Source organism: Periophthalmus magnuspinnatus, chromosome 22, assembly GCF_009829125.3.
Source record: "Periophthalmus magnuspinnatus isolate fPerMag1 chromosome 22, fPerMag1.2.pri, whole genome shotgun sequence".
NCBI classification, from domain to species: Eukaryota; Metazoa; Chordata; class Actinopteri; order Gobiiformes; family Gobiidae; genus Periophthalmus; species Periophthalmus magnuspinnatus.
In genome coordinates, this window is record NC_047147.1 from 420,999 (window position 1) to 437,142 (window position 16,144).

At 38.8% G+C, this 16,144-nt stretch overlaps 1 protein-coding gene across 2 annotated transcripts in view; it reads right to left on the reverse strand.

Moving 5' to 3' along the window:
• Positions 1-835: 835 nt before the first annotated feature.
• nin (ninein (GSK3B interacting protein)) overlaps positions 836-16,144 on the reverse strand; it is a 46,749-nt gene continuing 31,440 nt past the window's right edge. The window contains exons 19-28 of one of the 2 annotated variants that reach the window (XM_055231103.1): positions 15,949-16,107; positions 15,671-15,787; positions 15,299-15,412; positions 11,841-11,987; positions 11,520-11,699; positions 10,476-10,607; positions 10,272-10,373; positions 9,380-9,466; positions 3,263-3,376; positions 836-1,257 (exon numbers count right to left, since the gene is read on the reverse strand). In XM_055231103.1, coding sequence (XP_055087078.1) covers positions 1,042-1,257; positions 3,263-3,376; positions 9,380-9,466; positions 10,272-10,373; positions 10,476-10,607; positions 11,520-11,699; positions 11,841-11,987; positions 15,299-15,412; positions 15,671-15,787; positions 15,949-16,107 — 1,368 coding nt within the window. In that variant the 3' untranslated portion in view covers positions 836-1,041. Of the gene's footprint in view, positions 1,258-3,262; positions 3,377-6,797; positions 6,947-9,379; positions 9,467-10,271; positions 10,374-10,475; positions 10,608-11,519; positions 11,700-11,840; positions 11,988-15,298; positions 15,413-15,670; positions 15,788-15,948; positions 16,108-16,144 lie in introns of those variants that run through there. The other variant, XM_055231105.1, reaches the window with a different exon arrangement.

Consider the following 16,144-nt stretch of genomic DNA (forward strand, 5'->3'; position numbering starts at 1 on the left):
TTTTACATAACTTTACATAAGCAGCAAGGCAGCGGAGTTTAAAACAGGCATTTGAAAAGACAAAGTCAGAAATCAAATGTGCAAATGTCACTGTAAACATTTGAAACAAGAAAATGATATAAAAGGGAATTAGGGCTACACAACATTAAAGATGCACTATGTACCTATGCGTGCTTGTCTCCTCTGAGACGTTTTTCCTTTGCTTTGAATGCTTCAACGTATGGCATTAAACATATTCATCTCTATGGAGACAATAGGTAACGCCACACGTTACAGGTCAGATCTGTGAAGTGGTGACCCAGCTTACCGCAAGCAAACTTTTTACAAAGTACAAATTTGCAACCAGTATGGATTACAGTATAGATGGCAATACTTTGATTTGAAAATGTTCAATAAAAATAAGATAAAATATTAAATAAATACAATTAAAAATACTTAGCAATGTTTTATTTATTAACTAAAACGTATTTTTGTTGGGCTTAAGTCATGTTCCACCTTGTATAATTTTCCTATTAAAATAAACTTTAGCCTATCACAGGAAAGATCAAATTCGACAACATGGTAGGAAATAACATTAGACATTTATCAAATGAAAGAGATGACAGCATTGGCAAATGACAAACAAGGTTGGTTTGTGTCCTGTTGGGAAAAGTGGGTTGAATATGCAAATCTAAAAATGTCCAATTTCACTTAAGAGTGTAACTAAATAGATGATTGATGTGCAGTTTGTGGTCGCTCCCTTCTGTTCTATTTGTGTTATGGTTGTTGTTTTTTTGTAGAAATGATGGGAATAGGTGTTGGGAAGAGAAAAACAAAAATGTGCATGTTAAATGTTCCCACCATTGTAAAACACTAAAATTGATGAATAAAGAATAAAAAAAATTTTATTTATTTTTTTAATCCGGGTTTCAGTCCAGAGAGAGTTGGACTTTTGGAGCTAGTTATTAATGTCACATGTTGCTAATATTGTGTAGCCCTAATTGGAATGATAACATTACATAAAAACAATGAGACTTAAAAACTCGGGCAGGTACAGGCGCGTTAGGAGCATGTGAAGTGGTACTGCAGAGTTGGGAGAGTGGAAGGGCTCAGATCTCGCAGGATTTTGGTCAAACTTGAGATCTTCTCCTCCAGGAGATAGTTTTTCTTCTCTGCGATTTTGTGCCTCTGCTCCGTCACCTCCAATGTTTTAAGCAGGTCGTTGTTTTCCATGTACAAGTCTTTGATCAAAACATCCGCTTTATCGTTTTTATAAAGCTGAAATGAGAGAAGACTCAGGTCAGAAACAAAAACTGCAAAAACTTAGAACTGGATTTAATAAAAATAGTTGAAATTTGAATTATTTTCATCTCAATAGTAAAGTGGGGTATTACTTGTGTATTTCAAGTTCATATTCTTACCTCTAGGTGGCACAAATAGTGCACATGGTAAAAACATGGTATTTTAAAACAACAAAAGAATTAACCCTTGGAATTGAACCAGGAACCTTCCAGCTGGGAGGCAAGTTTAACCAGTGTGACATGCATTTTCAATAAAATGTTTTTACATAGATTCAAACATTCATCGGATTATTGGCAATTATCAAAGATTACAAGTTAAACTAATTTGTGTGTTTGTTTTTTTTACCCTTACCCCACATTAAACAACACAAAAATATGATAACATGGAGCAGAGGAAGAAGGAGAGGGTCAGACGGAGCAGAGGATGAAGGAGAGGGTCAGACGGAGCAGAGGATGAAGGAGAGGGTCAGACAGAGCAGAGGATGAAGTAGAGGGTCAGGTGGAGCAGAGGATGAAGGAGAGGGTCAGACGGAGCAGAGGATGAAGGAGAGGGTCAGACGGAGCAGAGGATGAAGAGGAGAGGGTCAGACAGCGCAGAGGATGAAGAGGAGAGGGTCAGATGATGCAGAGGAGGGGGTCAGATGATGCAGAGGAGAGGGTCAGATGATGCAGAGGAGAGGGTCAGATGATGCAGAGGAGGGGGTCAGATGATGCAGAGGAGAGGGTCAGATGATGCAGAGGAGAGGGTCAGATGATGCAGATGAGGGGGTCAGATGATGCAGAGGAGAGGGTCAGATGATGCAGAGGAGGGGGTCAGATGATGCAGAGGAGAGGGTCAGATGATGCAGAGGAGAGGGTCAGATGATGCAGAGGAGGGGGTCAGATGATGCAGATGAGGGGGTCAGATGATGCAGAGGAGAGGGTTAGATGATGCAGAGGAGGGGGTCAGATGATGCAGAGGAGGGGGTCAGATGATGCAGAGGGTCAGATGATGCAGATGAGGGGGTCAGATGATGCAGATGAGGGGGTCAGATGATGCAGATGAGGGGGTCAGATGATGCAGAGGAGAGGGTCAGATGATGCAGAGGAGAGGGTCAGATGATGCAGAGGAGAGGGTCAGATGATGCAGAGGAGGGGGTCAGATGATGCAGAGGAGAGGGTCAGATGATGCAGAGGAGAGGGTCAGATGATGCAGATGAGGGGGTCAGATGATGCAGAGGAGAGGGTCAGATGATGCAGAGGAGGGGGTCAGATGATGCAGAGGAGAGGGTCAGATGATGCAGAGGAGAGGGTCAGATGATGCAGAGGAGAGGGTCAGATGATGCAGAGGAGGGGGTCAGATGATGCAGAGGAGAGGGTCAGATGATGCAGAGGAGAGGGTCAGATGATGCAGATGAGGGGGTCAGATGATGCAGAGGAGAGGGTCAGATGATGCAGAGGAGGGGGTCAGATGATGCAGAGGAGAGGGTCAGATGATGCAGAGGAGAGGGTCAGATGATGCAGAGGAGGGGGTCAGATGATGCAGATGAGGGGGTCAGATGATGCAGAGGAGAGGGTTAGATGATGCAGAGGAGGGGGTCAGATGATGCAGAGGAGGGGGTCAGATGATGCAGAGGAGAGGGTCAGATGATGCAGAGGAGAGGGTCAGATGATGCAGATGAGGGGGTCAGATGATGCAGATGAGGGGGTCAGATGATGCAGATGAGGAGGTCAGATGATGCAGAGGAGAGGGTCAGATGATGCAGAGGAGAGGGTCAGATGATGCAGATGAGAGGGTCAGATGATGCAGATGAGGGGGTCAGATGATGCAGAGGAGAGGGTCAGATGATGCAGATGAGGGGGTCAGATGATGCAGAGGAGAGGGTCAGATGATGCAGAGGAGAGGGTCAGATGATGCAGAGGAGAGGGTCAGATGATGCAGATGAGGGGGTCAGATGATGCAGAGGAGAGGGTTAGATAGTATTAAATCTATTTAGACAAACCTGATCTTTGAGCTGAGCCACTTTTTGCTTCAGTAGAAGTTTGACGTTGTGCAGCGACGTCTCGATCTCTCGCAGCCTCTCCTCCATCCCCCTCATCGTCCTGTCACGCTCGTCCTGGGACAAAGCACCAAAATATCTCAACACAAAGCTCCAAAAACAAAACTTTGACTAAGAATTAAACTTTAACTTGTCTGATCGTACAGCGTCCTGGGCTGTTCTGAAACGTGCCCATAAATAAAACTTGTTAGTTTTTTAGTTATGAACAATTTAGAGTTTTATTTTTTCATTGTGGCATTTCTCATTTAAAAATATTTATGAAAAAAGAATGAAATAAAAAATATATATACGTTTATGCTAATTCTAAAAAAAATATCCCAAACGTAATTGAAGAAATAGGAAATGATCATGAAAAAAAATTGACAATTTTTTTTAATTAATAATAGCTTTATTTATACATTGTGGCATTTTTATTACAAAGTTGGGTAAATTATGACAAAAATTTTATTAAAATTAAATAAAATATAAAAATATGACTTTTTCTCTGCTACAAAAATAATTATTAATTTAATGCATAAATAAAACAAACATGGTTCTATTAAAATAAATATTAAATAAATATTAACTAGATGAAGAAATAATATGAGGAACAATCTCTTAAAGGAAAAGTAATTTAAAGGTCCTATATTACACAAAATGGTGAGTTTAACCCATGTTCTAATGCTGTTACCTCCTCAAAAACAGACTTGGAGACATGTTTGAGTAACACTTTATTATTAGTCTGTCTGCATCTCCAAAGATGAAAATGCTCTGTTCCACCTTGTGATGTCATGAAGTGGTAGTTTTTAAGTTAACAGCTCCTTTTACCTTTAGTAGAGATGGGAAATTCCTGGGACGGAATGATCCAAATGATTCTAGTGAAGGTGTGTGGAGTTTACAAACACAGTGGAGCACTTCCTGTATTATCACATGATGACATCACAAGGAGGAACAGAGTGTTTTCAATTTGAGAGAAGAACTCAGCCTAAATATGCAGGGTTTGTGTGTTAAACATGTTTGAATGAGACAAAACACAACTCCAGGTCTGTTTGTGATGAGGAAACAACATTAGAACATCAGAAAATAGTAATAGTAGTAATATGGAAGTTTAAGATGGAAACATTATAACTCAGAGACCGCTTTAAAACGGTAAAGTAAGTAAAACAGGAATTGTACTGACAAACAATGAGATTAAGAAATTATGGAAAATTTCAAAATTATTCCTCGATTGTTGACAATTTTTACAAAAAATTTGGACTAAAATAAGAAAAAAAATAAATCTTACACCATTTTGCCTCGATCGTAAAATACCCTGTTTACAACCATGATAAAAACATCAAGTACATTCGTGTAACAACCCTGGTTTACAAAACATTCAACTTAAAATGATAAAAAGCAGGTCCATTTAAGGTGATTTCAAAGTTAGATCACGAGTAGTAACGAAGCTAGTATACGGATTTAGTTTGCTCTTTGGAGAACAGGTTAGGCTCAGAAAAACATACACAAAATTGGACTTGGAAATAATTATTAGATTATCAATCTAAAAGCTAATATGTAAAACTATTAGAGAAAAACAACATATTAAATAAATCTGCATTTGTCCCATACTTTAGAAGGACTGGTCTATTGTCCATGTTTAAGGTTGATGGTAAAAACACACACACGCAGTGTATTACACAAAGAATCAACCCTGGGACTCAAACCAGGTACCTTCTAGTCATGTGGCAAGAGTTTAACTACAGTACCACAACTGCATTTTTATTAACAATTCCCTCTTTTTTGATTAGGCCTGTCACAATAACACATTTTGAAGCTTGAAACATTTCAAAAACCCAAGAGTAGATTTAAACCACAGATGCTATTTAATCAACCCTCTGTGTATGTGTGTACTATGGTAAGATTTGAGCTGTAAAGTCCAAGAAAAATATCACAAAACTATAAAATTCCATGGGTCATGTCTCAAAGATAAGTTGATATAGTAATGAATGTGACAGGTCTATTTTGCATGGAGAGTTTTCATTCAGAGTTTCAGATTACTGCTTCTTACTGCTAAATACTGCAGCTTTATTTAAATGCATTTGTCTACTATAGTATTTGTTGTGGCAATATTGTTGTTTTTTTTCCATGCCAATTCAAAAATAGACACTAAAAATATAATTGCAAACAAAGCATTTAAGGCCGTCAAAAAATACTCAAGTTGAAAATTTGAGATTTTATCCACTTGGAAAAAACAGGGAAAATTGGACTTCCTCTTCAACAACAACAGAGCAACAAGATTCACATTTGGGATTTTTTAAACCATTTGTTAAAAAGGTGCATTATGTAACTTTTCTTTCTGTTCCAGGCAATGCAACGTTTTCGTGCAACAAGTAAACAGCAGACCCTCTACCAGAAAAGTTACTCAATGCGGCTTTAAAATGACTTCAAACAAAAAGCATGAATCGTAATTAGTTTGCACATGTACATCGGCTCGCATTATCAGATTTGTTTCAAGGAAATTCTTTCTAGTATTTTCTTGTTATGAGCAAAGTGCATATGAGTTGAGCAGTTTTGAAATAGATTAAGAAAATGTAAACATGAAATACCAAAACCAGTTAAAATGTGTGTTGAAAATAAAACAAATGAAAACTTTTAAAATTAAAGTTGCTCTATGTAACTTTTGTAGTAGGGTCCAATGTTTCAAAGTATGGAGACAGACAAGTGGCTGACCCCTCGACCAGAAAAGTCACATACCTTGGACCTTTAATATGAGAAGCTTAGCAGCTTTAAGATCGATATGGTCGAATCAGTTACAAATACTGAACCCAATCAAATTTAAATTCCAAGCAGAGACTGTATAAAGAAGTGGACTAAGTGAGTGTGAGATCACCCACAGCATTCGGCTCCAAATGAAGCTCATCCAGGCTAGCAGTTATAGGGGCCAATGTGGAGGAGAGTTCCATATTTGGAATTCTGGCCTTGAGTATCATAGCAACCAAAGAGCCAATCAGGAGCGAGGCTGTTGAAGGTAACGCCCCCTTCCCATCGCACCGCTGGTTTAGCAGGGGACAGGCACTTAACAACAGATTTGATGGACAGCGTTGCTAACACTAGTGGGAGCGACCTCGGGGGAAAGAAGGACCTGATTTGTCTGTTATTAATGTTCATATCTTGATTTACAAACACAATAGTGAAATAAAGGATCATGTAGAGCAGGTTAACGTGAACATTTAAGACTAAAATGACAGGCGACAGCAGCAGTTGCAGAGAGAGGGGCCACAGTTTTCAAACAGAAAGTGAATTGGAGCCAAAAGCGCCCCCATGATCACTTCCTGCTTGAAACGCGGTGGCTAGCAGGTTAGCTATGTCCATTTATATATACAGTCTATGCTTTCAAGGGGAGGTCACATAATGTAATACATCTAATATGTAAATACATCTCTAGTCAAAACTTCTCAAAATCATGATTTAAATTCAGAAAGTCATTTTAACTTTTGTAACTATTTGTTTTAGCAGTGTGCCGTCTCGTTAGTTGACAGAAGGTTTAGCAGAGGAGTCTTGCAGGAAAGGTTTGAAGATGTTAGTGAAGCAGGGGACAAAAGTGGATTAGAGTCCACCGATTCGCCTGTAGCTGTCTGCATGAGCCCCTCGCTGATCCGACAACGCCCCCTGGTGGAGACAAAAGGCAAGCACACTTCACCACGGGGCTCCCTCACCACAAAACAGTATTCAGTGTAAACTACAAGTGTCTCATTAAACAGGGTCATTTGAATAAGTGAGTTTTTGTCTTTTAAGCAGTGGAGGAAGAAGTACTCTATTTTGTTACTTTAAAAAAAAAAAGTAGATACTGGAGCAAAAAAATATACTTGATTAAAAGTACCACATGAAAAAAATATATTTATGGTCAAAATACTTCTAAACAAACAATGTTAATTGTAGCTCCAAACTAAATTGAAATTACATGCAAAAATTGAAATTACACACAAAATAGCTGTACTGACAGTAATTCATATTAAACTCTCCATTTTTACACTCCCTCCTGTTTATTCTCATCTTTGGCAAAGTTATAACACTGATAGAAAACTTGTTCCTGTTCTTGTTAACCCCACTGCAGCAGCTGTAGATAGAATTAACTATTACTACCAGTCACTTGAGCAAAAGTAGTAATGTATGAAGAAAGGAAATGGTGAGAGGTGAGTTTAAAAAAAAAAAAAATCTAAACAAAACGCCAAAAACGCACCAAGCAAATTAAGAGTTTAGAGTTAGAATATTTATTTCAAAGCTGCAGATATAATTCACATAATAATTATACATCCTGGACCCTCCCTTCTCTCACCTGGCTAGGAAGGCTCACACCCTAGTCCTGGTTCAGTCCCGGTTTAGTCCTGGTTCAGTCCATGGGAGTGGATCTCTCTCTCTTTTTCCCCTTTTTTTTTTTTAGTTTTTCCTTGCTCAAGAGGGTCTAAGGACAGAGGGTGCTCTGGGGCACTTCTCCATCTGCTTGTCTGTTTCTCTTTCATTGTTGATTTTCTAACTTCCTCTTGGTTGAATCAATTATTTTCAGCTCTAAAAGGCAAATTTTGTTGTGATTTTGGGCGTTACAAAAATAAATTGAATTGAATAACAGTACAAACACACACATGGTTTGAAATGGAGATGGATGAAGCAAAGTTGAGATGGAACTACACTAAAAACAAAATGGGACCAAACCAGAAACACCAAAGCCTGAGTTAAATCAGGCAGAAGGAGCAAGAAGGAAAGAAATGGGGAAAACAATACATGAGCTAAAGCTGATTCAAAGCAGGCGAGTTTGGAAAAAGACCACAGGAAAACATAGTGAGGGTTTATACCCTTCACAAATGTTCACTCAAACTTACAGCAGTTTACTGTGTAAATAATTCCAGTAGGACATCAGGAGGAGTGGTCCAACAATGAGTTTAATCTGCACATTTGCACTATGACCATCAAAGATTGACCCCTCAATGTCAAAGAAAGACCCCTCTCCATCAAACACTACATATGGAAACCACCTTCAAAAGAGTGGAACTACTGTATTTTTTGGACTATAAGGGACACTTTTTGTGCAAATTATACTCAGATGCGACTTATATCTGAAATTATTAAAATATATAATTTCATGTCTTTGTTATTGTCACAGTGAGAACTGCGCAAGGGCACTCTAGGCTTGTGTACCAGTATGGCAGCCAGAAGAGGAAGTGGCGCTTCATCTACTAGAGTTGTTCAGAACTGACACCGAGGATGAAGAATTCAATAGATTTAGTGTTTTGGAGTGAGATCAAGAGTAAACTTGTTAGCTTGTTTTTTATGCTTTAGTTATCTGATCTGAACTGTTAATATTTTACGTTAACAAACCAGACACGTATTCAGTTCTGTCTGTGCTTCATGGAGCTGAATAAATATAAATGTGTTACGTTAGCGTGCTGTACTGATATTCAGCCTGTTGTCCTCTATTTTATTGTTATTATAACTTGCCTTTAAAGATAAAATGTCTGTTCTTGGTCTTGGATTTTGTAAAATAAATTTCCTCCAAAAAATGCGACCAATAGTCCAGTGCGACTTACATATGTTTTTTTGTTCATTATTATGCATTTTTGCTGGTGTGACTTATAGTCTGGAAAATACAGTAATTAGGACCAGAGCCAGGACCAAACAAATACTGTATTTACTGTATCTTGTATCTCGGCTCCATAATATCGATTCAGCCGATATCCTGGTTGGGCTGGATGTAGTAAGACCATTTACAGGCAGATTTTGGCCTTATTTATACACAGTGGATCTGTAGTGATGTAAAGGATACATAACAGTTACATAACATTATTCGTTCTCTTGTGTAATTAGTCAACTGTGTTTTAAGGAAAAAGTGCTGGTGTAGAAATGGAAGCATCGATATCAGAACTGAAAAAGATGGATCGGTGCATCCCTAGTTAGTCCCATTAAACTGTGATGCAGTTTACTCTCAAATAAAAAAAAAACCACATAGACCAGGTGACATATGCTGATGTCCATGCAGTGTTCATGACGGGGAGTGTTGTAGATGTTAGTTTGTATAATGGGGTTTGTGTAATGGTTTAAAGTCTGTACCTGATCGGCCTCCTCTCTAAGCTGCTGTCCTCGTGGAATTCTGTGAGGAGATGAAGGAAGCAGTCCCACCAACTGAGCCTGGAACGTCTGGGGAAAAAGAGAAATAATAATAATAATAATAATAATAATAATAATAATAATAATGCCACGACTAATTTTAAATAGAGGTTTTTATGAATCAGTTCTGGTTTGTTCTGGTCTTCACTTATGTCTCTCCTTCACACAAATTTGATTATTTTCCCCCATGGATTAATAAAGTCTAAGTCGAAGTTGGTCTAAGTTGAAGTTAATGTCTAACATCCCTGTGTAGTATCCATAGGCTGTATATTCAAATGGACATAGCTAAGGTGTTAGCCACCGCATTCCATATAAGAAGTGAGCATGGGGACACTTCTGGTTCCAATTCATTTTACATTGAAAAACTGTCCCCTCTCTCTGTACCTGCTGCTGTCAGACTCATCATTTTGGTCTTAAATGTTCGTATTAACCCTCTACATAATCCCGGGGTTTTTATTTCACTATTGTGTCTGTAAATCAAGATATGAACATTAATAACAGACATATTAGGCACCTTCTTTCCCCGAGGTCACTCCCACTAGTATTAGAGCATCCCTGCTAAACCAGTGGTGGGGGCGGGAAGGAGCGTTGCCTTCAATAGCCTCACTCTGGAAAAGGCTCTTTCATTGCTAGGATACTCATGGTTAGAATTCCTAATATGCAACTGGGCTCCAAATTGGCTCATCGAGGCTAGCTATAACTGCTAGCCTCGATGAGCTTCATTTGACTGTCACTTAGTCGACCTCTTCATACAGTCTATGGTCCTAACAAGAGCAGCATAGTTGTAGAATATTAATATGAACGCAGTGCTATCTGTATGAAATAATAAACCCACCTCTATGAGTTGAGTCGAGAGTCGAGCCATTTGCGTTTTCAGAGCTTCGTTTTCCTGTAAAATACTCTCCATGTCTGTACCTCCAGCTCCGGCTTCTCTGAGCTGAAAACAAACATATAGATCAGCTTTGTCAAATAGAAGTAACATAACCAAATACAATTTATAAATGTTTAACTTTCTATTTAAATCTGCACATTTTCGTACCTTGTTTTTCTCCTTTTGTGCATCTAGCTCTTGTTTTAAAGCGATGTTTTCTTGTTCCAGGTTCAGTAACATCGAGGAATGACTTTGTTTGTGCTGTTTCAGATTTACTATGGTGGAATCCATCTGACGGATCTGAGAGATGAATTGAAAGATTAAACACATTTATTTTTGAAATTTAAATTCTGTGTTCAGAAAAAAAAAACAAGTGACACTGAGCCTATCCGGGCTTCAGTTTATCCGTCAGGTTTTCCATCTTATGTGAACACCTAATCAACTATTTCAACTTTCAGACGAGTCATGGTGGATCTGACCGTGATCCTCCAATATAGTTCTAGTAAAGACTATGTCCTATAGTAAATGGGTATAGAAAGAGTACAGGTTCTTAGTCTCTGTACAGCACGGCCTATAACCTGTTGAACTGAAGGTTTAAGTCTTTGACCACAGACGACCTTTAATCTCCTTAAGTCTCTGAGGCTCGTCTTACATCACGGCAGATGTGTAGCTGCAGGGACTTTACTGTCTTAACACAGATAACGCTACACTAGGACTGCCTGTCTGTTTTATGAGTGATTAATTATGAGTGATTAAGTCAGTGGTTGGATGGTTAAAGGCAGAGATGCAAATGAAAAAAATTATTACAAGCATGAGTGTGTAACATTAGCGCATAACATCAGCATGGACCATTAGCACGTAGCATTAATGTGGAGCATTAGCGCATAACATCAGTATGTAGCAATAGCACGTAGCATCAGTGCATAACATCAGTAAACCCATTGCTGTAGTGGACAACAGGACGTGACTGTGGTGCAGTTTTCATACTGGGTCTTTTTGCAAATCTCTGAACTTACATTCTTATATACAGACCCTCTCAGCTCCTCTCTCAGTTGGTCTCTAGCCTGTCTGAACTTGTTCCTCATTGGATTTGGTTTAGTTTAGTAGATCACACATTACATATAACCGCTCTCAGCTCGTCTCTGGCCTGTCTGAACCTCACTGGATTTAGTTTAGTTTAGTAGCTCAAACATCACATTTGACCACTCTCACCTTGTCTCTGGCCTGTCTGAGCTCAGTCTTCACACTTTGTACATCTCCCTGCAGTTTGTCGTTCTCTTGCTTGAGTAACGTCTGGTCTTGCTCCATGAGACGAGACAGCTCCTCCCTCAGCAGCCTCTTACTGTGGCTCTGCAGGCCTGTGGAGTGAAGGGCGCGCTCCAACACGTGGTTCTGAAAATGTAGAAGAGTTTGTAAGAGCTGTTTTTGTGTATGTGGGCAAAACAAATTCTGCTCAAATACATGGACTGAAATCGGGACAGCCACTTTAATGTTATTAGAGCTAGCACTGATCTCAGTGTAGCTGGATTCTACCTTATCATTGGCGTTTTGTAGTTTCTTGTATAACAGAGAGACTTCATGCTGGAGTGAATCCTTCTGCTGCTGTAAAACTCTGACGTCAGCTTTTAATCGACTGCTTTGGAGAGTCACAGCCTGAAGGGTGTCATCTGAGGATTTGACCTGAAAGAAAATAATGCCATGTTTAATGTTTGGAAAATATTTAATTATACTTTTAGATGTGATGTTACTAAACTCTACTAAACAAATGTTTGCACACATTATTGGGTTTCGTTTATTAATTAGTGAATTGTAGCAATAGCACCTCCTAGAACAGACATGGGAACACAGTCCGGGGACCACACGGCCCTTTGGGCTTATTTATCCGCCCCGCCAAACGTGAGCAAATTATATTAAAATAGGTAAGGGTAAACCTTGTTCAAAGTTTTTCTGATGTGTTTATTTTAACAGAAATTTAACAAATCAATTATTAATTTAATTATATATATATATATATATATATATATATATATATATATATATATATATATATATATATATATATATATATATATATATATATATATATATATATATATATATATATATATATATATATATATATATATATATATATATATATATATCCTGGCCCGGCCCCTCTGTCAAATTTTAGAACCCATTGTGGTCCATGTGTCAAAAAGTTTGCCCACTCCTGACCTAGAACAATATCTGGCTTTCCATGTACAACCCCAATTCCAATGAAGTTGAGACACTGAAAAACGTAAAAATTACAGAATACAATGATTTGCAAATCCTTTTCAACCTATACTGAACTAAAAAAAACTACAAAGACATGATATTTAATGTTCAAACTGATAAAGTTTATTATTTTTATGCAAATATTCACTCATTTTCAATTTGATGCCTGTAACACGTTCCAATAAAGCTGGAACAGGGGCAACAAAAAAATGGGAAAGTTGAGGAATGCTTAAAATACACCTGTTTGGAACATTCCACGGGTGCACAGGTTAATTGGAAACAGGTGACTGTAATGATTGGGTATAAAAGGAGCATTCCCGAAGGGCTCAGTCATTTACAAGCAAGGATGGGGCAAGGTTCACCACTTTGTTGGACTATTTGCTCACGCAGTTGTTCAGTCTAAGAACAACGTTTCTCAACATACAATTGCAAGGAGTTTAGGGATTTCATGTTATGTTATTTGTTATGTTATTTATTTATTTATTTGTTTCAGACATTTCTGTCTTAAGTCCACAAAAGCAAATCAAAGTACACAAAGTCTGAAAAAGGAATAGGCAGAAGCCTAAGCTTATGATGCCTACACCTTTTGTACTAAACATAAAGAGCTGCTATGTTCAACAGTATGTACAATATGAACAAAAAAAAAAAAAGAACAAGTAAGCCATTCAGCGTATGAGTTTATCATTTTCTTTTTGTACAAACTTTTAAAACGGCTCAAGGTTCTGCAGTCTTTAACATCGTCCTCTAACCTGTTCCAAACATTTACTCCAACAGTTGAAATGCAGTGCTGTTTTACATTTGTTCTGACACTTGGTTTTTTATATACATCATGTCCTCTAAGATTATAAGCACAATCTCGATTTTTAAACAGATCTTGGATATGAAATGGTGACTGTTTATTCTTAATTTTATACATAAATTGTGCAGTTCTATAATCTACCAGGTCCTTGAATTTCATTGTATTTTTTTGGATAAAGAGTTCATTTGTATGAGCCCTATAGGGGGCTTTGTTCACAATTCGCATTGCTCGTTTTTGGACAATTGCAATAGGAATGATGTTTGTTTGGTATGTATTTCCCCACACCTCCACACAGTAGGTCATGTAGGGAAATATCAACGAAATATACAAAATGAACAATGTTTTTTCATTCAAACATTCTTTTACTTTGGATATAATTGCTAAAGATTTGCATAATTTTGTCTTTATGAATTGTATGTGGCTTTTCCAACTTAGGTTATTTTGGATTATTATTCCTAGAAATTTAATTTGATTTATTTGCTCTATTTCTGTATTATGAATAATAAGATTCCTGTTCACATTTATTCGGCGATTTGTAAATACTAGGAATTTAGTTTTCTTTAGATTTAAAGTTAATTTGTTTGAGTCAAACCAGCTTTTCAGCAATTTTAGTTCTTTTTCTAGCTCCTCAATTACTGTTTCTAAAGTGAAAGCCATATATCAACAACACCCAGGAACACTGCTGGCTTTCCTGGGCCCAAGCTCACCTGAGGTGAACTAATGAAAAGTGGAAGTGTGCTTTGGTCTGACGAGTCCATATTTCATATTGTTTTTGGAAATCATGGGCGACGTGTCCTGTGGGCCAAAGAGGAAAAGAATGATCCGGATTGTTATCAGTGCAAAGTTGAAAACCCAGCATCTGTGATGGGTGATGGTCTGGGGGTGTGTTAGTGCCCATGGCATGGGTAACTTACACATCTGTGAAGGCTCCATTAATGCTGAAAGGTAAATACGGGTTTTGGAGCAACATATCCTGCCATCCAAGCAATGTCTTTTTCAAGGACGTCCCTGCTTATTTCAGCAAGACAATGCCAAGCCACATTCTGCACATGTTACAACAGCGTCACTTCGTAGTAAAAGAGTGTAGCTACTAGATTGGCCTGCCTGCAGTCCAGACCTATCTGCCATTGAAAATGTGTGGCGCATTATGCAGCGCAAAATATGCATGTATGAAGTTGTACATTCAACAAGAATGGGAAAGGATTCCTCCTGCAAAGCATTAACAATTAGTGTCGTCAGTTCCCAAACGCTTATTGATTGTTGTTAAAAGGAAAGGTGATGTAACACAGTGGTAAACATGCCCCTGTCCCAGACTAAATAAGAACTAAACCAGGATTATTCTCAGTCTAAAAATCAAGTGCAAAGTAGGAACAAACCTGATTAGAGCCAGGACTGGAGCCAGGACTGGAGCCAGGACTGGAGCCAGGACTGGAGCCAGGACTGGAGCCAGGACTGGAGCCAGGACTGGAGCCAGGACTGGAGCCAGGACTGGAGCCAGGACTGGAGCCAGGACTGGAGCCAGGACTGGAGCCAGGACTGGAGCCAGGACTGGAGCCAGGACTGGAGCCAGGACTGGAGCCAGGACTGGAGCCAGGACTGGAGCCAGGACTGGAGCCAGGACTGGAGCCAGGACTGGAGCCAGGACTGGAGCCAGGACTGGAGCCAGGACTGGAGCCAGGACTGGAGCCAGGACTGGAGCCAGGACTGGAGCCAGGACTGGAGCCAGGACTGGAGCCAGGAGACTAGCCCCAGGACTGAAGCTTCAATAAGTCTGAATAATGTCTTAAAACCGAATTGAACCAGGTCGATACAAGGACTACCCCACAGTGGGAGTAAAATATTAATCATTTTGACTCTAAATTAACACAAAACTGTCTAGAACTCCCCCATTCAAACACAAACATGAGCAGATTAAATAGAGCCAGACGGTTACCTTTTCCTGAGTGTTGGAGAGTTGGTTGCATAAGGCCTGAGTCTCTTTCACCAAATTCTTTTTTTCTTCTGACAGATCTGAAAGCTGAAGTTCCAATGACTCTAGTGATTTAATCTAAAAACACAAAAGTTACCAAGAGGAATAAATTCAGACTTTTACTGAATTCACTTTTATCAAATCAAAACAACAACCAGTAACTAACTGACTTTAAATAACTATTTGGTCTGGTTCAAAATTAATACTGCAATATACAAATTGTCCCAAAGTATCACAGTGTTACAAGGCTCTATCTTGCGATTGATAATGCAGACTATTATTTGCCATGTGTTTGCTACCATTGCAGGATAGGACCATTGTGTTATTGGTCCTTACCTTTTCCCTTAGTGCATTAACTTCCAGACAGAGCAGAGAGTTTCTTTGTTTGAGCGACATCGTCTCGTCCATAGCTTTGGTTAACTCCGCCTCCAGAGCAGACACACACGCAGACAGCTGATGCAAAATAATGAAAAAAAAAAAAGTAAAAAAAATGTAAATTTCTTTCAGATTGAAAACTTTGAGTTGTTGACATATACAAGTATTTTCTTGCAACATTGAAATTTTGTGACATATTGTGCAGCCTTATTTAAAGCCATTCAGAAATCAATATTCACCTGTCTTTTGTCCTCTGGCGTAGTTTTCTCCTTGGTCTCTGCAAGTGCTGCCATCTGCTGTTTGAGAGCCTTCACGTCGCACAGGTGCTGGGAGTTTTTCTCACACAGAATCCCGTTCTTGTTTTCAAGGAGCACACTTTGGGACTGAAGCTCAGAAATCTAAACAGACAGACACAAAGGTAAATATTCTATGCTA